General features: G+C 62.6%; 3 protein-coding genes across 8 annotated transcripts in view; 2 read left to right on the top strand and 1 right to left on the bottom strand.

Moving 5' to 3' along the window:
• The first annotated feature begins 15 nt into the window (after positions 1-15).
• On the top strand, positions 16-9,267 carry AUP1 (AUP1 lipid droplet regulating VLDL assembly factor). Of its 5 annotated transcripts, XM_061441022.1 has the most exons (12): positions 16-174; positions 396-533; positions 988-1,138; positions 2,009-2,196; positions 2,278-2,350; positions 4,936-5,009; positions 5,746-5,812; positions 6,326-6,431; positions 6,726-6,869; positions 7,039-7,202; positions 7,395-7,483; positions 9,162-9,267. In XM_061441022.1, the coding sequence occupies exons 1-12, from the start codon at positions 125-127 to the stop codon at positions 9,205-9,207; spliced, it is 1,290 nt and encodes a 429-aa protein (XP_061297006.1). In that variant the 5' UTR covers positions 16-124; the 3' UTR covers positions 9,208-9,267. The 5 variants fall into 5 exon arrangements, with proteins under 5 accessions (XP_061297006.1, XP_061297007.1, XP_061297010.1 ...); XM_061441023.1 differs by lacking the exon at positions 2,278-2,350 and having other exon boundaries at positions 4,936-5,004; XM_061441026.1 differs by lacking the exon at positions 6,726-6,869.
• A 92-nt stretch (positions 9,268-9,359) lies between these two features.
• Positions 9,360-11,568, top strand: LOC133262099 (BCL2/adenovirus E1B 19 kDa protein-interacting protein 3-like). Of its 2 annotated transcripts, XM_061441031.1 has the most exons (6): positions 9,360-9,677; positions 10,222-10,348; positions 10,429-10,558; positions 10,652-10,746; positions 10,851-11,000; positions 11,218-11,568. In XM_061441031.1, exons 1-6 carry the CDS (start codon positions 9,596-9,598, stop codon positions 11,264-11,266), a joined length of 633 nt encoding a protein of 210 aa, XP_061297015.1. In that variant the 5' UTR covers positions 9,360-9,595; the 3' UTR covers positions 11,267-11,568. The 2 variants fall into 2 exon arrangements, with proteins under 2 accessions (XP_061297015.1, XP_061297014.1); XM_061441030.1 differs by lacking the exon at positions 9,360-9,677 and having other exon boundaries at positions 9,977-10,348.
• A 758-nt stretch (positions 11,569-12,326) lies between these two features.
• Positions 12,327-19,807, bottom strand: part of LOC133262101 (dedicator of cytokinesis protein 2-like) — a 48,604-nt gene continuing 41,123 nt past the window's right edge. Inside the window, exons 34-53 of the mRNA XM_061441033.1 lie at positions 19,603-19,751; positions 19,322-19,407; positions 18,779-18,935; positions 18,511-18,551; positions 18,292-18,382; positions 18,102-18,221; positions 17,413-17,502; positions 17,227-17,331; positions 16,544-16,685; positions 16,205-16,286; positions 16,023-16,107; positions 15,753-15,839; positions 14,637-14,813; positions 14,471-14,554; positions 14,249-14,386; positions 13,935-14,020; positions 13,474-13,612; positions 13,140-13,233; positions 12,630-12,760; positions 12,327-12,556 (exon numbers count right to left, since the gene is read on the bottom strand). Of these exons, the coding sequence (XP_061297017.1) occupies positions 12,467-12,556; positions 12,630-12,760; positions 13,140-13,233; positions 13,474-13,612; positions 13,935-14,020; positions 14,249-14,386; positions 14,471-14,554; positions 14,637-14,813; positions 15,753-15,839; positions 16,023-16,107; positions 16,205-16,286; positions 16,544-16,685; positions 17,227-17,331; positions 17,413-17,502; positions 18,102-18,221; positions 18,292-18,382; positions 18,511-18,551; positions 18,779-18,935; positions 19,322-19,407; positions 19,603-19,751 (2,174 nt within the window). The 3' untranslated portion in view covers positions 12,327-12,466. The remainder of the gene's footprint in view (positions 12,557-12,629; positions 12,761-13,139; positions 13,234-13,473; positions 13,613-13,934; positions 14,021-14,248; positions 14,387-14,470; positions 14,555-14,636; positions 14,814-15,752; positions 15,840-16,022; positions 16,108-16,204; positions 16,287-16,543; positions 16,686-17,226; positions 17,332-17,412; positions 17,503-18,101; positions 18,222-18,291; positions 18,383-18,510; positions 18,552-18,778; positions 18,936-19,321; positions 19,408-19,602; positions 19,752-19,807) is intronic.

The raw sequence follows: 19,807 nt of genomic DNA, 5'->3' as shown, positions 1-19,807 counted from the left end.
TGCGGCGCGGTGCACGCCGGGAAGGCGCCGCCGCTCCCAAGCTGCCCCGCGCGGGCAGGCGGGCGGCCGCGGGGGAAGATGGCGGTTGGTGTGGAGCGCCCCTGAGGTACCGGGTGCGGCGGGGATGGAGCCTCCCTCGGCGCCGGGCCCCGAGCGGCTCTTCGACTCGCACCGGTGAGAGCCGCGGCGGCCCCTCGCTGCCTCGCGGGGAGCTCGGCGGGGAGAGGCCCGCGTGGGAAGGCGGCGTGTCCGTGGGGGGGGGCGAGGCCCGCTGCGGAGGGGGTGTCCTAAGGGAGCCCTGTGGGGAGGACCGGGATGTCCCGGGAGGGGCGGGTGGCGCAGCGCGGCCCGGCCCCGCCGCGCTCAGGCCGCTCCGCTGCTCTTTGGCACCGCAGGTTTCCGAGCGATGGGTTCCTGCTCCTGGCCCTGCTGCTCTACGCGCCCGTGGGGCTCTGCCTGCTCGTCCTACGTCTCTTCATCGGCGTGCACGTCTTCCTGGTCAGCTGCGCCCTGCCCGACAGCGTCCTGCGGCGGTGCGTGCGGCTCGGCGGGCGGCGGGGGCTGCTGGAGGGGCGGGGGCTGCCCTCGCCCGGGAGGAGGGGTCCTGAGCCGCGGGGCTTGGCTCGTGCAGAGGTTCACAAGGAGCTTTTGGGTTCTGCTCTCAGACCCATTAAGGCACCTTCTCTGCCAAGACCAGAGCAGGAAGCTGCCTCTTGAGTGCCCAAGGATTGATCGAGAGCACTTGGATCAGTGCGGATCCTGTGGTGGTTGCTGCCCCTGTTCCATGCTGCAGCAGCAGCTCTGCAGGCAGCCTGCAGCCCCTGGTCTTACCCCAGCAGTTCCCATCCCAGATGCCTGTTCCCTCATGCCCCCTTTGAAACAGTGTCCTTTGTCCAGTCACATGGATTCCCAGGTCTCCTCTGTTTGCTGGATGTGCCGCCAGTGATGGCTCAGGCCCCAGGATGTGAGGAAGCTGCTTCCCCCCAGGTTCATCGTGCGGGTGATGTGCTCGGTGCTGGGACTGTGCGTGCAGCAGAGCGACCCCCGGCTGCGTGACGCCGGCGTCAGGGTCTACATCGCCAACCACGTCACGCAGTTCGACCACAACGTCATCAACCTCCTCACCTCCTGCAACACGGTGAGGGGCTGGCGGGAGCCTCCCTGGGGTCCGGAGGGTTCCTTCTTCAGGAGAAGGGCACAGAGAGCCCTGTCAGAACCCAGGTGTTGCCCTGGTCTCCTTCGGTTCTCATTTATCAATCCACAAGCCTGGAGTTCTTTGTGGTTCAGTGTCACGCTCTTGGGCATTGCATAAAAACTGGAGCAGGGTGAGGAGGAGCAGGAAGTGTTAGAATGGGTATTGATTTTATTGAAAGAGACTGGCAGATCGCAGCAGCTGCATCTCTTTTGGGTAGGTGCTCTCAGAAGCAGGGCTGGATGTGAGGCTATTCCCCCAGCACTGGGTTTCCCCCTCACTGGCTGTGAGTGGAGCTGCGTGGTGGGGTGGTGGTGCTGGGGTTCTGCTGGGCTGCTGGTTGTGTAACTCCCTCTGCTCTTGTGAAATCCCCTAAGTGTGGCATTCCTGAGTCAGCTGGCTCTAAACATGCCTGTGAGCGAGTTGGTAGGTCCTATATCCTGAACAGCAGTGGATTTGCTCCTTACCTGGAGAAAAGTAATTCTTCGGAGTAGCGTGTCCTTTGCCAAGTGTGTCAGGAACCTCTAGAGAGAGCACTGGGAAACACGGTTGTTGCCCAGGGCAGGGTGAGTTTGTTTCTCTGGCAGACAAGGTACAGCCTGAACTGTAGATCAGGAATCAAACACCTGAGGACTTGGGGCCGGGCAGTAACGTGCTCTCTGCTCTAGTGCCTTTAGCCAGCAGGCTGCTCCCTTTCCCCAAGAGGGGTCTCTGCTGATAAGCAGGAGCGTTGTTTCCTGTTTTCTGGTGGGAAGTAGCGCCTGGGGGGAGGACATGACAGGACAGGGTTCCTCTGACTCTTGTTTTCCCTTGCAGCCTGCCCTGAACAGTGCCCCTGGTTTCATCTGCTGGTCACGAGGGTTCATGGAGCTAGGAGTGAGCGGGAGCCGAGCAGAGCTGGTGGATTCCTTGAAGGCATATTCATCCCACAGAGGGAACCCCCCACTGCTGCTGTTTCCAGAGGAGGCAGCCACCAACGGGCGGGCTGGGCTGCTCCACTTCAGGTACCGGAGCAGCCGCTGCTGTGACACAGAGTGCTTGGGTTTGGCTTTGGGGTCATTCCCTGTGGAATTCCTCCTTTCCAGCTCCTGGCCGTTCTCAGTGTCGGACGTAGTGCAGCCTGTTGCCCTGCAGGTGCTGAGGCCTTTGGTCACTGTGGTGAGTGGGGGCACAGGGCGGGGGGGCTGTGCAAGCTGGGCTCTGTGATGGTGCCGTTAATCCTGCTTTGAAGCCTGTGGGAGATGCAGCCTGGCCTCGTGTCCTCTTACCCAGGGACTGGCTCCTCAGTGCTAACACTCTTTTCCCAGTGCCTTTCCCAGGAAACTTGCACCAAGTCAATACTCTTGTAGTCACACTGGCAGGTTTGTGAGGTGCTTTAGTGGCTCAGCTGCCTAGCAGTGTGCTATCTGGGTTCTGGGACCGCAGCATCCTTGTGTCACGTCTCCTCTTTGTGAGCTCCCTGCTGTTAAAGTCTCTTGACAGAGTAGCTCCAGTCACCTTGGAGAATGGCTGATGTGCCAAAGGTTGGCCACGCTCTCTGGGTACATTCTTGAACTCCCAAGTGCAGACATGAGCATGATGCAACATCAGCTTCAGAGAAGTGGCAAAGTTCATGCTGCTGATGCTGGTGCTGCTGAACAGGCTGCAGTAAACTGTTCTTAGCTTGCATACAGAGGGAGATCTTGTTGCATTTCTGATTGTGTGTTTTATGAATCTACTTGGTTAAAAGATACATTTTACATTTGTCTGATGTTTAGGTGGTTCTCTATTGTCCATCTGCTTAAGGCAGTAGATGGACTTTGGATAAGGCACAGTGGATGGATTTAGAGGTATTGCAAGGATTTTTCAAGGGAGGCTCTTGACGGGGATTAGTTCTTTGTCAGTGTCATTTAGTGCTTCCACTGGCTGCAGGGGACGGCGCTGAGACCTCTGCTGCTGAGGTTCAGGGTGGGGGATGATGAGGAAGTTGCATCACTGATCCAGGGAGCCACCAGCAGCAGCAGGTGCGTGGCAGGGACCTGTGGTGTGAGTGCTGTGTGGTGCACAACGGTGCTGGGTGTGATGGTGAGAGCTGGGAACATGCTCTGCAGAGCCCTGGCAGCCCTGCAGCCAAGAAAGTGGGGCAGTAGTAGAGGGAGTTCAAGGAGGCCACAAGCATGAGGCAGGATCCAGATAGCAACTCAGCAGGATCAGCTCAGCAAAGGTGGTGCTGTGGGTGGCTGCCTGCACTCCGGAGAAAGGGTGCAGGAGTGGAGGGGTGTTAGCTGTGGGTGACAGCACACAGCAGCAGGCTCTGCACGTGCTCAGGCTAAATGCTGCTTCTGTTCAAGTTCAGTGGTGGGTTAAGATGCAGTTTTCTAACAGTGAGGACCCTACATTTTTGAATGACTAATCAAGAGGAGTGGGAGAGTTCTGGTCTGGACTGCTGATGGGGAACATCTTATCTGTCCTTTGGCTCTGGCTTCTCCAAGGAATTCTGTGAGATGTGATAGGTTGTCTGTGCATCCCTTCCTTCATGAATGCTGGGGAGAACAGCATGCACATGGCTGCAGATGTGTTTGAAGACACTGGTTATAGCTTGGCTCGGATTGCTGCCTCCAGAGGTTGAGCAGGGCTTTCTGCCCTAATTCATCCTGGTGGATTCCTTATGCAATTATAAACCATCAGAAACTTGTGAAGACTGGGCTGGAGATGCAGCACTTTGAATGGCTCAGTCGGTGCCTTGCAGAAAGCTTTCTTAGGTACTTGTGTGACACATTGAGCTGAGCGAAGCACCGAGCTTGGAGTTCAGGAAGAGTTTACCCAGCCTTGGTCACCTGGAGCCTTGGAGGAGGCGTTGTTCTGTGGCACACATGGCCTGGGTTCAGCTGTGACAGCTTCCTTCTTCCTGGTACCTGGTGCAGTGCTGGGCTTGGAGCTCAGGCTGGAACACTGCTGGTAACACACGGGTGGTTTAGTTGTTGCTGGGGATCAGTCAGCCGGTGCTGAGCAATTGGGTTGGGCATCACTTGTGTTTATTCTTACTTTTGCCTTCCTTTCTTAGCTTTATATTCTCTCCCCTTGTTATTTCCCTTAGTAGTAGTGGTAGTTTTGCGTTACACTTTAGTTATTGAGCTGTTCCGAACTCAACCCCTGGGGTTCACATTCCTTCCATCCTCCTCCCATCCTGCCCAGCTGCTGGTGCTGAGCTACTGCCCAGGGTTCAGCCATGACAGGAAGGCAGTGGAGCTTGAGTGTGGCTGTGGTTATTACTGTGAGGATTTGGCTGTAGGTTTCTGAGATCTGTCCATGTGGGAGATGGGACTTCTTTATAAAGTCACCTGCAGTGGTTGTGGTTTCTGGGCTTTCCTCCTTACAGCACCTCTCACCAGGCTGTGGAATAAACCAGGCCTAGGGCCTGTCTTGGACTCATAGAACTGTTTGGCTGGAAAATACCTTTATGCTTAGTCCACCCGTTACCCCAGGACTGCCACGTCCACTGCTGAACCATGTCCTCAAGGGCCTTGTGTACACATCATTTGAATCCCTCCACCACTGCCCTGGGCAGCCTGTTCCAGTGCTGGATGAGCCTTTCAGGAGGGAATGGTTCCTAATCTCCATCTAAATCTCCCTTGGTGCATCTTGAGGCCGTTGCCTCTGGTCCCATCCCTTGTTCCTTGGGAGCAGAGACCCACCAGCATCCCAATGGAGCCCTGCCCAGCTCCTGGTTTGTGGATGCAGCCTCATTGTGCTCTCTTCCCCAGAGTGTGGCGGACTCCTCCTGGATTGCAGAGCTGCTCTGGACCTTCTTTGTCCCCTTCACAGTATATCAAGTAAGGTACTATCCCTCTCTCTTTCATTTGGGGCAGGGCATGGGGTGGACAGAGCTTGTGATAGTGGGAGATTTTCTGGTACTGCTGGTGCGCCCCTCGCTGTGGTTTCAGCATGGCTTTGCTCACTGTTACTTGGTCCATGCCAGGTCCAGTTGCTGGCCCAGCTTCTGAAGCAAAGTGGGCCTGGTTCCTGTATTGAGTTGGGGAAGGAGAGGAGTCTCCCAGGGCTTTTATGTCAAATATGCTGGGTATAATTTTGAAGCTGGCTGCTCCGCTGTAACTCACCCCAGGGTTCCTCAGGTCCCATGGGTGATTCCCTGCAGTCCCTTGTGGATTGCAGAGTGGGTTTGAACACCTCTCTGGGGCCCTGGTGAGCCCAGACAGGCTGAGAGCTTTGGTGTGATAAGGGTTCATAGGCAGCAGAAGGAGTCATATTCAAGAGTCCTGCTGATCTGTTTTCTACTTGCATGTAAGTGGCAGTGGCTCCTCATCTGGGGCCTTTCTGGGAACTTCATTAGGACATACTTGGCATGTTACACTTGAGCGCTAACAGATTCAATGAGCAGCTTTGTTTTCCAAACTGTGCCTTTCCCTAAACTCTGCAGCTTATGTTGAGGTTTCACACTCAGCTTCTGTGGAGGTTTCACACTCACCAGATGGGGAGAGGCTTGGGGCAAGCTGCGGTGGGGCTGCAGGGCTGGTCCCCCCCCACAGCCAGCCCAGTGCTGTTGTCCCCTTTAGGTGGCTGCCGTCCGTCCCCCGGCGCGTGGAGGAGCCGAGCGAGGACTTTGCGCTGCGGGTGCAGGAGGTAGGATGGAGCAGTGCCCACCGGAGAGGGTGGGTGCAGAGCTGCAAGGGGTGTTCCTGGGTGGGTCCATTTGGGTGATGGGAGCTCTGGCCCCAGTTTATTGCCCCTTCCAATGACATGGTTTTTCCATGGTCTGTTCACTGCCCCCTTCCTTCCTGTCTGTTCCCAAGGCTCTGCCCATCGAGTTCAGACCTTTCGCTCCCTTTCCATAATCCCACAAGTCAAACAAAGCAGTTGGTTCTCCACCTTTCCCTTATGTGCTGGGTGCCTCATAGCTCCTGTACCAAGGATCTTGTATCTCCCTGTCAGCCTATTTTGGCAGGATGATATTGACAGCTCCTGGTCCTTTATGCACTCCATGCAGGCTCTGGAGAAATCAGTTCCCAGTCCTCTTGCCCTCGCTGTGGCTCCATTCAGGCCTGTACATGTGCTGCACTCCCCTGCAAGCTGGGAATGCTGGGGTCATATGTGTTGTGTGTCATGTACATGTGCCTCTTCTCTGCATCTGTGCAGCTCTTGGCCATGGAGCTGGGTGTGGTATCCACACGGCTCACTGCAGCAGACAGAACCGAGCACATGAAGAGGCTGAGACACACATCGCTGCTCCCCTTTGCCCCAGGTGGGTGTCCTGGGTCATGTCCTCACCAGGGAACTGCCACTTGGGCTCTGCCATCGGAGAGGCCTCAGGCTGCTCTTGGCTGCTCGTGCATGGAGAGAGAGGAGGAGGCGTGTTTGGGAGCAGGGGCTATGGGTGTTCTCTGGGCTGAAGTTAGAGTTGGCTGCCAGGGCGAGCACTGCCACTCCTGCACGCAGACGTGGTGGTTGTGTGCAGGACGTCCAGCTTGCTTACTGTGGCAGCTTGTACTAGAGCAAGTGGAGCTGTAGCAGCTCAGAGGCCATGCTGTTGTTGCAGCCTCGAGCCAGGCGCTGGCAGCGCGGCGCCGGGTGCCGTCCGGCCTGGCTGGAGCTCCTGAGGATGGACGCATCGCGGCGATGGCGCAGCAGGTCAAGGAGGTGCTGCCTCACGTGCCTCTGGAGGTCATCAGGATAGACCTGGGTAAGCCGTGCCTGCTATTAGGAGGGACACAGCATCACCTTCCACACTGTCTCTGTGATACCTGAGAGCAGAAACCTTGTCCCTGCCGTGCTGTAGAGCACAAAGGCAGCAAGGGTGTGAGTGTCCCAGTATGGCAGCTCCCTCTAACAGATCTTCCTTGTTCCTACAGCCCAAACCAACTGTGTGGACACCACCATTGCCAACTTGCTGGAGGGGAGAATATCCTTCTTCCCTGACAGTAAGGAGGCTGGTACTGACCTGCCCGCCCCAGCTACCTCCCAGGCTCCAGCTGCTTCTGGCATCCAGGGCTCTGCAGCTGAGCCTTCTTCCAAGGTACTTTCGGTGGTTGCATTGTCTCTTCTGGTGTGATGGCTCATAGCCAGAGCATGATGGTCTGTGTCCTGCACTAGCCATGGGCTCAGGGGATGGAGCGTTTTAAAGTGAAGGCTGACCTGGCACTGCAGAGCCACTGGGGAGCTCTGGGATCTGGATGTGTCCTGATGGCTCCTGTGCTTTGTGTTCCAGGCAGCTGCAAAGCAGTTTGCCAAGTCCCCTGTGGAGCGGCACCTGTCCCTGCAGGAGCGAAAGCGAGCGCTTTATGACTACGCCAGGAGGTAAGAGCCCCGCTCCGGCCCTGGCAGAGCCCCCACACCCCCCAGCAGCACCCGGGTACCTCCAGGCAAGGGCCAGCCTTGTGTCCTCCCATGCTCTGGCCCAGGGACAGGGGCTGGGCAGAGCTTTGTCTGCATCCCCTTGTCATTCCTGGGAATTGTTCCTGGGCTTCTGTGTTTGGGGACTAGGTGTGATTGAAGCTGTTTGCCAGAAGCTGCTGAGGAGCAGGCATAGCAAAAACCCTCAGTTGTTCTTTGGTGCAAGGGACTTGACTGATAGAAGCCATTGTGGGCCTGCAGTGAGAACTGATGCTGTGGGCACTCATTTCAGACAGGAGTTGGCTGTTTGGCAGGAGGGGGAGGGTGCAGTTCAGGTGCCTCAGTGTCTGTGGAGAAGTGCAGGGACCAGGGAGCGAGTCTGACACCTGTGTGGGGTTTTAATGAGGAAGATCCTGGAACCAGTGTCCAGTTCTGGTGCTGGGTCTGGTGTAGAGGAGATGCAGGAGTTTCAGGCACTTTGCCTGGGTCCCCTGTAGAGCAGCACCTGTCCCTGCAGGAGCAGAAGTGAGCGCTCTATGACTGCAGAGTGCACAGAGCTTGGTAGGGTCTGTGGGAAGGGGAGAACCACTCTGGTGCTCCAGGAGAGCCAGAAGAAGGTTGCAGAGGCTCAGGGATCCCATAGACCTCTGAGATCAGCTTCTCTCTGCTGCTGAGAGAAGGAAATTCCCATGTCTGGAAGCTGAAGTGAGGCAAATCTTCAGTGCCCATTTCTAGAGGGCTGGTCCCAGGTGGCTCTGGGTAGCTCCTGGTCACCAGGGATTTGGTTCCAACAGCTGTTTTTCTGAAAGATGATAGCAGTTCAGAGGATTTCCATCTCAGAATAGTCCTGTGCCACAGACAGTGGTAGACTGAACTGAGAGTTGTACCCCAGGCCTTATGGGAGCATGGAGACGTTGAGGGCTGGATCCACTGGTCACGATCTTTTCAGCAGCAAACAAGAGAGGGTGGGAGTCCTTTCCTGTGGATACCCAACCTGACTTCTTGCTGCTCTGCATGATCCTTTCCTGAGGCTCTTCTGCCTGCTGGCTATGGAATAGTGATCCCTGCTCCTGAGAGAGGAAGGGGTTTGGGAAGGCACTTGGGCTCCTCCATGTCTGTACTCCAAAGGGCCCGATGTGCTGTCCCAGCCTCTGAGCAGGTGTGTGTGTGTGTCTGGAGTTCCTGATGAAAGCGGCCCCCCGTCACTCGGTGGTTCAGGCTCAGCTCAGGGCTCCCGAGTGCTGCTCTTCCCCGGCCGCTCCGGCATTCCCAGCGCCCGGCAGTTGTTCCCGGCAGGGCTGTGCTTTGTTCGTGCTCTGCAAAAGCTCGGGGTTGGGCGCAGGAGGGGGTGTCCCGCAGTGTCACTGCTCCTTCCGCTCTGCCTGTCCTGGCTCCAGCCAGAGCATTCTGCATGCCTCTGTCCAGTGACCTCTCTGCTTGTCCCCGGTGGTGCCCTGGTTCTGCCGCCGGCCGGGGTGGCCACGGTTTCCTGGGCTCTGGGCGAGCTTCAGACAGGCACGGCCCGGTTTGGGGAGCCCCGGGTGTGGGGAGGGCCCGGGCCGGCCTTGGCCCCGGTTGGGGGGTGCTGCCCTGCGGGCTCGCCCTCCGCGGGCGGTGCCGCTGACGCCGGTGTCTCCCGCAGGCGGTTCGCGGAGCGGAGCGGCGCGGCGCGGCTCGGCGGGCCCTGACCGGCCCTGCGCGGCTCGGCGCGCCCCCTGGCGGCGGCGGCAATAAACGGCGGCAGCGTCTGGCGCGGCTCGGCTCTGCGGGCGCGGGGGGGCGGGCCCACCGGGCAGGGGGCGGGGTTACCGGGCAGGGGGCGGGGCCAGCCCGGCTCCGTGCGGGCCCGCACGCGCCGCGGCCGCCGCCCGCTCGCTCGCCGCACGTAGGCGCCGCTTAAAGGGGCAACGCGGCGGGTCCCGGCGAGCTGCGGCCGCGGGGCGGTGCTGCCGCCGAGCCCTGTGGGGACCCGACCTCCACCGGCGCTGCCGCCCCGGTGCCGACCCCGCGGGCCCCAGCGCACGGAGCCGGTGCCCTTTTAAGACGGGAGCTGCCGGTGCCGGTGGTTTTATTTACATGGGGGCTCGGGGGCGTCACGTGACGGGCAGAGCCGCGGCGGCCGAGCGCGGCGGGGCCATGGCGTGCACCGGCGATGACGGTCGGTGTGGGCACCGGGCAGGGGGCGGGAGCCGGGGGATGCCGGGTGTACTGGGTCAGGCAGGGTCCCGGGCACGCACCGGAGGGAAGGGTGAATGCGGACCCTGGGGGGGTCTCGTCCGGACCTGGGGGATCTGGGTCAATGGGAGTCCGGGGGTCCTGGGTGGGCCGGCGTGCACATGGGGGGATTTAGGTTAAAGGGGGTCCCGGGAGGGCTGACGTGCACCGGGGTCCGGGTCGATGAGGAGCCTGGGGCTCACGGGCAGGCTGGTGTGTGGTGGGTGGGCTGGCTCCGTGGGAGTCCCGGGACGGTGATGTGCACCGGGGAGGGTGGCCGGGGTCAGTGGGGATCCCGGGCAGGCGCCTGATGGTCGGGGGCAGGTGGGGCACGGCGAGAGGCAGCCCTGGGCAGACGCCAGCACACAGGTCAGAGGCAGGGCTTGGTGCTCCCGTGGCCCCTGGGCAGTGGTGCCTGATGCACAGCGGGGGGTCAGAGTGGGGTGCGGGTGGGCCTGGGGTCGGTGCCGGGCTGACGGCCCCTGCAGGCTCCTGGGTGGAGCTGCGCTGCGGCCCCGGGGGCCCTGAGCCCGAGCCCTTGCGGCTCTCCTCCTGCCATGCCGACGTGGAGCGGATGCTGCTGGAGGCACAGCTGGAGACCGAGAGCGGCGATGGGTGAGTCCCAGGGACCCAGCAGGGGGTGAGCCGGGGGCCTTGGGGTGGCACAGGCCTGGTGACCGGGGGTTGCTTTGCAGTGCCCTGCTCCTGATGGGCTCCCCAGTCTGGGATGAGGATGGAGCGAGTTCGGCCAGCGAGCGGCCTGGGGACAGCGACCTGCGGCCTCCCTGCAGCCAGCCCCAGCCAGGCTGCCTGCACCCCCGGCAGGTGAGGGAGCTACACGGTGCTCTGCGCCCTGTACCATGTCCTGTGCTGTGCTCACTGCGCCCCTGGTCTTACCTGTCCTGTACCTCTTCCTAGTGGGATGTGCCGGATGAAGCTGAGCGGAGGGAACAGCGCCTGCCAGCATCCCTTAACTGGGCCTGTGCCCGCCACCCTCAGCATCTCTCTCCAAAGTAAGGCCATGTCCCCTGCCAGCAAGACCTGCTGTCCCATGTCCTGTGCCCTCTTGCGGTGCTCTGCCCTCCTCCATTCCCCGTTAACTGTGTGCTTTTCCCAGGGAGTTTGCCTTTGTGTGCTCCCCACAGCCAGTGCTGTGGAGCCTGCAGGGAGGAGCAGTGGGGAGAAAGAAGAAACTGTTCAGTTCAGAGCTGCTGCTGCTCTTCATCCCCTCGCTGCTGCTCAGCCACGTGCTGACGCTGGGGCTTGGGTGAGTTTCTGATGGGCCTGACCTGGGCTTGGATGCATTCAGGGGAAGCCCTGCACTGATCTGTGTCTGTAGCCTGGGAGCCCCTGGCTGGCCCAGCCCAGGAGGCTGCCCTCATGGAGCTGGGCTGGGGAAACACTCCTGGATGTAGAATGGTCTTTTTTGGGTGCTGCTCCGAGCATCTCTGCGGGGTCACTTACAGTCTCTCTTTCCAACCCAGGATCTACATTGGGAAGCGACTGGCAGCCTCCTCGGCCAACCCACTGTGAAGAGCTGGGACCAGTGAGGCTCAGTGTGGGGGGAGTCTGGGCATCAGCGCAGCCCAACTGCTCCCAGGCTTCCTGGCTGTGGCACGAAGCACCGTCTCCCCTCGTCCCTTCTTTAGCCCCAGCCCAGGAGCTGATCCTGCTCTCCCATGTAGACAGAAGCGCACTGATGGCAGCTCCCGGGGCAGGCAGCCCCTGCCCCCCCATCCCTTGGTTACGGGTCCATGTTCCTCCTTTTTAACACAGACTGTAAATATGGCTCCTGAGCTGCGCCACAGCGTGCGAGTAAAGAGCACTGAGTCACCGGCAGCACCAGACCCACACAGCCCAGCACCGGGTGAGCAGGCAAGCTCCCCAGGGCGTTGTGGCATTCCTATGGGCTCAGGCTGCAGGAGCTCCCTGCCTGTTGGGTTGCTGGGGGATGCCTGGCTGTGAAAGGGCCCCTGCTTGGCCTGTATGCATGCAGGGATGACTGCTGGGCTCATAGACAGTTTTCAGCCCTGCTATAGCATGTATGGCTGGTGCATTAGGGCTTTATTAGCCATGACTGAGGCAGCGGGGAGCCCAGTGCTGATGGCCAGGGACTGCAAAGCCAGATGTGGCAGGAGAGCTGGTGCTGCAAATCCAGATGTGGCAGGAGAGCTGGTACTGCCCAGGCTGCACACAGACCTGGCTGGGCCAGAGAGTTGGTTCTGGTGCTGTGGCATGGGGTGTGAAGATGAGAGACAAAGGACAGGAGCTGCCCCTGGTGTTGTGAGTGGGAGGAAAGAGCTGGCCCCATGCTGGCAGGGGGCTGGTTGTCCTGTGCGTGCCATGGTCCCCAGGCAGTTGAGGGTGGAGGAAGATCCTTTCCAGTGTAGCGTGGTGCTGAGGGGCTGCGTGTCTCAGAGCTCAGCTGGGACATGGTGGGTGTGCGGCCACTTGGGCTCAGCAGGAACCTGGCCTGGGGCCTCTGGAGCACTGGGGTGGGGAAAAGTCTGGGGACAGGGAGGCCCCAGCCCTGGGGACACCTGAAGGTGTCAGGAGCCAGCCCTGGCAGGACACAAGGTGGCTGTGGCACGCAGGGAGCTCCTGGGCTCTGCAGGGTGCAAGTGGGGGTCCAGCGGGCAGGGATGGAACAGGGCCGTTGGCACAGCGGGAGCGGGATCACGGCGAGGTTTTCCATCCCTGGCAGATGGGGCTGCTGCGGGTTCGGGCTCGGGCTCAGAGCTGTGAGAGGCGCTTGAACCTGGGGGACGGCAGCGGCGGCGACTTCGGGCCTTTGTTTCCGTCCGCCGGGGTTGATGGGGTCACCTGCCAGCGGGAGGCGCCGTTACCGGGCGCTGGGGCCGTTACCGGGGGCGGGCCGGGCCGGACCGGGGTGTACCTTCCCTCCGGCGGCGTCGCTGAGCTCCAGGAAGGTCTCGTACACGGCGGAGCTGATCCTGCGCGGCAGCGGCGGGGCTCTGCTGGCGCTCTTCACGCGGCCCCCGAAGCCGGTGGGTGACGGGGACGGCCCTGCGGGGGGGGGGTGTCATCCAGCGGGGAGCCTGCGGGGCCCGTGGGGGTGCCGGGGGCTGCTGGGGCCAGCTCGCTCCTGTCCGCGGGGCTGCAGCGCGATGGGGCGAGAGCCCAGCCGGGAGAGGGGAGCTGTGGAGCTCAGCTCAGCACCCAGACCCATCGGCACCGGGACTGCGATCAGCAGCGAGTGCTCCACGGGGATCATTGCGTGGGAGGCACTGGAGCCGCATGGGATCTGCCCGTGCTCTTGGTACCCCCGGTGCTCCCGGCTTGCAGCGTCCTGTGGGGCGCTGAGGGTGCGGGGGGGGGGGGCTCGTGCCCGCCCTGCTAGGGCTGGGGCACAGCCCTGAGCCTGGCTATGGGGCTGGGGCTGTACCTGTGGGGCTCAGCTGGGCACCGGCGCGGCTTGGCCCCGGCTGCTTCCCGGCGGAGCTGCTCTCGCTCACGTGGGAGAGTCTCCGCTTCTCGTCCTGGGTGCAGAGGGAGGTTCAGCACCACGGGGGGGGCATCGCAGGAGCCTCTGGTGGGGCTGGGGAGCGCCAGCACCCTGCCTGCAGCCCCGAGCTCCTGCTCTGTGCCCCCCCTCCGCTGCTCCTGCCACCGGCACCTCGAGTCCCACCCGTGCTGGGGTCCCTGGTGCTGCAGGAGGCCTGGGGAGCATGAGCGGACGCCGGGAGGAGAGGAGGCGCTGGGGCCGGGCTGAGCCTCACCTTGGGCTCCGGCAGCTCCGAGATGGACTGGCACAGGTCCTGCCGCCGGTGCCCAAAGAAGGTGCTGGAGCGGTTTTCCCTGCACTCGGTCCTGCGCTCCTCACTCTCGGTGGGTTTTGGGACTGGGGGCGTCTCCGTGCTGGGGAGCATTGGGGCTGGTGAGGGGCGGGCAGGCAGCAGGGGACGGGGAGCAGGGCTATGGCATGGGCCAGCCAGACCCAGCACCATCTCCACTGTGGGTGCTTGGCAGGGACAAGCCAGCAGGACCAGCTCAGGTACCATGGGAGCCTGGGGGCTGCATACGGGGTGTCTCTGCTCCGTGCCACCCACGTGGGGGACCCCCGGGATGTGCCTGGTGCAGGGCACTGGTCTGGGCTGAGGTGCTGAGGACAGCTCAGTGGCAGCAGGGAGGGGTGAGGGCGCGGGGGAGCTCGGGGCCGTGCTCCCACCACGGCACTTGCCTGTCTCCACAGTGGTTCAGCCGGTTCCAGTCGGGGACCCAGGCCATGGACCGGGGGCGTCCGGGGCGCTGGTCCTCGAACCAGACCTGAGAGCACAGGGAGCAGGGAGGGAGGAGATTGCGGAGCCCCCAGCGCCTGCCCTGGCTCTGCCTGGGCTTGTGCCACCCCACGGCAGTGCTGTCGTCCCCCCAGGGTCCCCCATGCACAGAGGCCCTCACCCTGCTGCAGCTCCAGCCCCACGGGTCGGTCCCTGCTGCCCCAAACCTGACCTGGCCTGCGCGGTGTCACCCGCGGGTGCTGTGCTCAGCACTCACCATCTCCCGCAGCCCGTACTGGCTCTCCACCTTGGCCCGCAGCTGCCCGAAGCACTGCTCCATGCGCTCGTGGAACGGCCGCAGGTCCTCTGTCACCTTCTGCCCGTGGAGCCGGATCCCCTCCGCCAGCAGCGGCACCTGCAGGAGGACAGGGACAGGGCCACCGGGACTGCGGAGCCCCCGGGCTGGGGCACTGGGGCTGGTGGGTGCTGAGGTCCGTACCTGCCAGGCGATCAGGTCCTTCAGCTTCTCGATGTTCTCCTCGTCCTCGGGGTGCTCCCGCAGGTAGGACTCCTGGAAAAAGGCCTGCAAGGAGCTGGCTCAGCGCTGCCGAGGGGCCGGCTCATCCGCACGCAGGCAGGGGACAGCACAGCTACCGTGTCCTCACCATCTCGTACTTGGCGAAGCCCCCCATGACAGCAGGGTCCACAATGCCGCTGAGCAGCATGGAGAGAGGGTTGATGGGCAAGCTGGGGTCCTGCTGGTGCCGGTTGATCTCGCTCATGATCTTCTCATTGGTTTTCATCATGGTCTCGATGGCGTTTTCCAGGGGGGAGATGATGGTCTGTGCCCGGGGAGGGGAGGTCACAGCCGCTGGCCCCGTGACCTGCCCAGCCTGGGCAGGGTGGCAGCGAGGGCCCTCCCCAGCGCCGGGGCTGCTCCTCTCATGCCACAACACCCCTTGGCCCCTGGCACCAGCTCCTGCCCCTGAGCCAAGGCTTCAGGAGGAGGCACTGGAAGTGCTGGTCCCGGCACGGAGCAGAGGCTGCAGCAGGGCCGGTCCTGCAGGCCAGGATTGGACGTGGCAGCTCTCACGCAGCCCCTGTGCTCGGCACAGCACTGACGGCCCAGTCAGGGCATTCCCGTGTCCTCCCACAGCACCTGAGCCACTGGGCTCTGGCACCTCCCTCTGCGAGAGGTGTGAAACCCACACGTGGTGCTGCTGGAACCCCGCCAGTGCCGCTGCTGCTCCCACACGTGGCCTCCTGCGCCCCACGGAAGAGATGGGCACCCAGTGGGTGAGCGCCCAGACCAGGGCCTGTCACTGGGTCCGTGCCACCAGCACCAGTCGGGGGGTGCCAGGGAGTCTCCTTGCCCACGATCAGCAGCAGCCCTGGGTACGTGCCCTGGGACACGGCTCCCTGCAGCACCGGCCCAAGCCCAGCCCTGGGGCAGGGGGTCAAGGCGATGCCAAAGGGGGTCATGCCCAGTGCCTGGCAGTGGTGGCAGCCGGGCTCTTTGCTCAAAGCACCACAGGGCCACAGGAGCGAGCTGGGGATTTGAGTGCTGGGGGGCTGGATCTGGTTTGCACTGAGAGCAGGGGCTGCTGGGGCAGGGGCTGCTGGGGCAGGGGCAGGACCTGCTCCTGCACCCGGATTTGAGCAGCTTGAGCTTGGGGATCCCAGAAGGGGAAGCGGGGGGCAGCACCCCTGCCTGGGTCCACGTGCTGCTGTCTGGGGGAGGGATGCCCCCGGAGGTTCCTGCTGCCCCCAAACCCCCTCACCGTGGTGGTGGAGGTCACCGCGAACCAGCGGAGGATGCCAGGCAGGGGATAGGCTGTCAGGAAGGTTGTCCGCTCGATCCACATGTTCTGTGGGAAGCGAGGGGGTCAGCCCAGCACCCTGGGACACCCCATGGGGCAGGGGACTCCCTCCTCCCCATCCCATGGGCATAGAACCACCACCTCCCCATCCCAGGTCTGGGAGCCCCCCTGTCTTGCTTGAAAGCCCCCCTTCTGTGGACACTCAGCTCCTCACAGGCCCCCTGCACTCACTGCAAATTCATTGTCTGGGTCCTTTGGGCCTTTCTTGAAGGGTCGCGAGTAGCTGAACCTCTGGACATGGTTGGCTCTGTAGAAACTGGAGGACAGGAAGGGCAGAGGGTGGGAAAGGTCCCTGTTTGCCCCTTTCCATGCGGAGCAGGGCAGCAGCAGCCTCTCCATGCCAGGACACTCACTTGGTGATCTGCTCCGGGATGCTCCGGTCCTTGAACCGGCCCCTGGCTTCCTCTGCCGGCTGCACGGTGAAACACTGGATGTCTGCGGGAGTGAAGGAGCCACCAGCACCACTGCAGGGACACGGTGTGGGGGACTCATGTGGGGAAAATGGCCCAGGAACCAGCCCTCCTGTCCGGCCCATGCTTGGAGGGTCTCTGCCTGCCCATCCCTGTCAGAGGATCCCTCCCTGCCCACCCCTGCTCATAGGATCCCTCCCTGCCCATCCCTGCTCAGAGGATCCCTCCCTGCCCATCCCTGCTCAGAGGATCCCTCCCTGCCCACCCCTGCTCATAGGATACACTGTCCTGGGGAGCCAGTGATGTCCTGCCCAGGGGGACTCGTGCTCTTGAGCCTCTCAGCGCTGGGGAAGGGGCTCAGCAGCTGCAGCTCGAAGTCCTCCCGGCGCTCATACTCCTTGCCCCGATAGATGAAGACCTTGTTCTGCAGAGAGGAGGAGACAACTTGTCCCTCCTGAGAGAAACATTGCCCAAGGCCAGCAGCTGAGGGAAAAGGGAATTGAGGCATGTGGAGGTGATGGGTGAAGCCAACACAGCTTCACTAAGGACAAAGTGTGCCTGATAAATCTGCCCTTCTGTGCCAGGGTTACGGTGTTGGGGGATAAGGGAAGAGCCGCTGACACCACCATCCTGGCCTTGCACAAGACATGTGGCACTGTCCTGCACAGGACCCCTGTCTCTAAGCTGGAGAAACATGGATTTGACAGATGGACCACTCAGTAGATAAGGAATTGGCTGGATGGACTCATTCTAAGAGTGGAGCTGTTGGAATGAATCCAGAGAAGGCCACCGGGATGGTCTCCAGAGGGGCTACAGGGAACCTGGAGAGGGGCTTTGGACAAGGGCCTGCAGGGACAGGCCAAGGGGAATGGCTTTAACCTGCCAGAGGAGAGATGGAGATGAGCGCATGAGAAGGGGCAGGGCCAGGACCCCAGCTCCTGTGGCCATGGCACCAGGATGCTCACCCGCAGGAACGGGGGGAAGCCCTGCCCGTAGTAGCCCACGGCAAAGTAATCCGGGCTGGGCCGCAGCACCTTCAGGATCTTCTCATAGAAGCGGGCTTCCTGCTGCTGCAGGAGAGGGGTGGGAATGGGGATGGGATGGGCGCTGCGGCCCCCCCGCTCCCCCTGCTCTCGGCAGGTGTCACTCACCAGGATGTCACTCAGCAGCTCGTAGTCAAAGACCTCGCTCTCGTACTGCTCCGCCAGCTCCTTGCAGATGTGGATGGCCTCTTCCCACATCTGTAGGAGATGGAGCTGGGGGTGAGCCAGGGCAGGGAGGCACTGGGGCTTCCAGAAGGGACCGGCCCCATCTGCAGCGAGGACGGGGGGGGGGGGGGCTGGTGGACCAGCTGGGTGCTGGTGGCTGCAGCAGGACTTGGCTTCCCACCATCTCCAGCCCCTGAGCCCCCCAGCATGAGCAATTCCTCTCCTGGGGTGTCCCAGCTGCTGGCCCCAGGCAGTATGAGGGCTGGGGGCTGAGAGTGGGATGGGATGGGATGGAATGAGATGGGATTGGATGGGATGGGACAGGATGGGATATGATGGGATGAGATAGGATGGAAGAGAATGGGGTGGGACGGGACAGGACAGGATGGGGTGGGATAGGATGGGCTGGGGTGGGACAGGGTGGAAAGGGACAGTATGGTGTGGGATGGGTGCACAGGGGGAAGCACAGCCTCAGCAGCTGGGTGGCTGTGGGTGAACCACCCACCCCGGCCTCCCTGCAGGGCAGCTCCAGCCCCACCACCGCGGTGGGGAGCGAGGTTGGGCCGGGATGGGGCTGGAGGCTGGGAGCGGGGGACAGCGGGAGGAGGCAGCCGCGGCACGGCCGCGCTCACCTTGCCCTGGTCGAAGTAGCGGATGATCTGGTTGTAAAGCGCCTCCTTGAGCTGGCGCTGGGTGCGCAGCGCGGGCCCGTGCGCGCCCTGCACCGGCGCCGTGCTCGCCTCGTCCGACCACTGCCCGGGACAGCGGAGCCCGTCACGGCGAGCCCCGGCCGCCCCGCGGCCCCGCGGCCCCGGTGCCCACCTTGAGCAGCCGCGCGTGCAGCAGCAGCGTGTAGGCGCCCTCCGTGTAGTTCTCGTAGCTGACGTGCAGGTCCCGCAGCTTGTACAGGTACCTGCGAGCGGGCCGCGGGTGGGCTCCGAGCCCGGAGCCCCGCACCTTCCCCGCGGCAGCTCCGCCGTCCCCCCCCGTGTCCCGGGGCCGAGCAGGGGCAGCGCCGGGACCTCCGCCGGCCGCGCTCACCTGATGTACATGGCCTGGCGGCCGATCTCCTTGTAGAAGTTCTGGGAAGAGCACACGAGGCCATTTGAGCGGCCCCGGGAGGGGCCGGTGCCACCGCTCCCCCCCCCCCGCCATGTGCCACCGCTCCCCATCGGCTCGGACCCGGGAGGTGCCTCCCAGCAGGTACCTCCCGGGTTTGGCACCGGGCACACCGCATCCCTGCTGTGCCAGGGGACGGGGGGGGGCATGGGGCTGAGCCCCGGGGCGGAGGCACGGAGCAGGTGCCCACCAGCAGGTTAACAGTGCAGCTCATGCTGTAGGTTTTGTTCTCGTCGTTCCTCACGGCCCGGTAGTCGAGGAGCCGCTCCAGGAGCCCCGTCACCAGCGCCACGAAGCTCTGCCCGGGCTCGGCCAGTTCGGGGTGCGCCTGGCAGCAGCTCAGCAGGCTGGGGAGGGCAGGGGGTGACAGGGGCACTGTGCTCAGTCCCAGCCCCGCTCCTTGTGCTGGGGGGGGGGGGGAGAGGGGGCAGGAGGGGCAGCAGGAACAGAGAGCAAAGTGTGCTCATAGGGAGAGAGCTGAGAGATTCATCTGCCTGGCACAGGGATCTGTGATGGGCATCACGGGGCAGGAGCAAGGCCTGGGTAGGGCAGGAACATTGCTGGGGCAGGGGCATTGCTGGGGCAGCAGTGGTGTGCAAAGGGCACACGATGATGCCGGGGCAGGAGTTTTCCTCCCCTCAAGTCCTGCCCCAGCTCAGAGCACAGTGAGGAGCAGGCTGGCTGAGACAGTGTGGGGCAGGAGGACAGCACAGGCTCAGGGGGGCACACTCACATGCTCTCAAAGAGCTGCTTGTACTGCTCATCCCCGCGGCCGCCCTCCACCTCAGTGTCCAACTGCCGCAGGATCTCATCCTCAAACTGCAGAGATGTACGTGAGCAGTGCTGGGAGCTGGGATGGGCAGGGCTGGGGCCATGGAGCTGCAGCACTGGGGCAGGAGGCTCCCAACAGCTTCAGGCTCAGCCGCTGCAGCCCCTTCCCCAAGGACCCCCCTGCACTGAGTGGTCCCTGTTCCCCTGCCCTGTGAGGAGCAGGGTCCAGCACCAGGCACCCACCCGGGCAAAGCTGCGGGTGAGCTGGTACTCGCAGAGCATCATGTCAAAGAAGATGGGGATGGTGGCCTTGCGCAGCTCTGGCTCCGGCACCAGCGTCATCTCCAGGATGGGGCCCACCATGCCCGGGATGAACTCAATCTTGCGGGGGCCTGGGATTGGGAATGGGAAGGCCATGCTGCAGGCAGACACCAACCCAGATTGGGGA

Source organism: Pezoporus flaviventris, unplaced genomic scaffold (genome assembly GCF_033815535.1).
Source record: "Pezoporus flaviventris isolate CSIRO_AGI_PZ_B2104156 unplaced genomic scaffold, CSIRO_AGI_Pfla_v1 ptg000188l, whole genome shotgun sequence".
Lineage (NCBI taxonomy): Eukaryota > Metazoa > Chordata > Aves > Psittaciformes > Psittacidae > Pezoporus > Pezoporus flaviventris.
This window is presented reverse-complemented; position numbering and strand designations above follow the sequence as displayed.

Coding starts and splice junctions, on each gene's coding strand:
- LOC133262099 (XM_061441030.1), top strand. CDS start 10,044: ATGGTCGGGGGCAGGTGGGGCACGGCGAGAGGCAGCCCTGGGCAGACG. Junction 10,349..10,428: donor GAGACCGAGAGCGGCGATGG/GTGAGTCCCAGG, acceptor GTTGCTTTGCAG/TGCCCTGCTCCTGATGGGCT. Junction 10,559..10,651: donor GCTGCCTGCACCCCCGGCAG/GTGAGGGAGCTA, acceptor ACCTCTTCCTAG/TGGGATGTGCCGGATGAAGC.
- AUP1 (XM_061441022.1), top strand. CDS start 125: ATGGAGCCTCCCTCGGCGCCGGGCCCCGAGCGGCTCTTCGACTCGCAC. Junction 175..395: donor CGGCTCTTCGACTCGCACCG/GTGAGAGCCGCG, acceptor TTGGCACCGCAG/GTTTCCGAGCGATGGGTTCC. Junction 5,813..6,325: donor TTGCGCTGCGGGTGCAGGAG/GTAGGATGGAGC, acceptor GCATCTGTGCAG/CTCTTGGCCATGGAGCTGGG.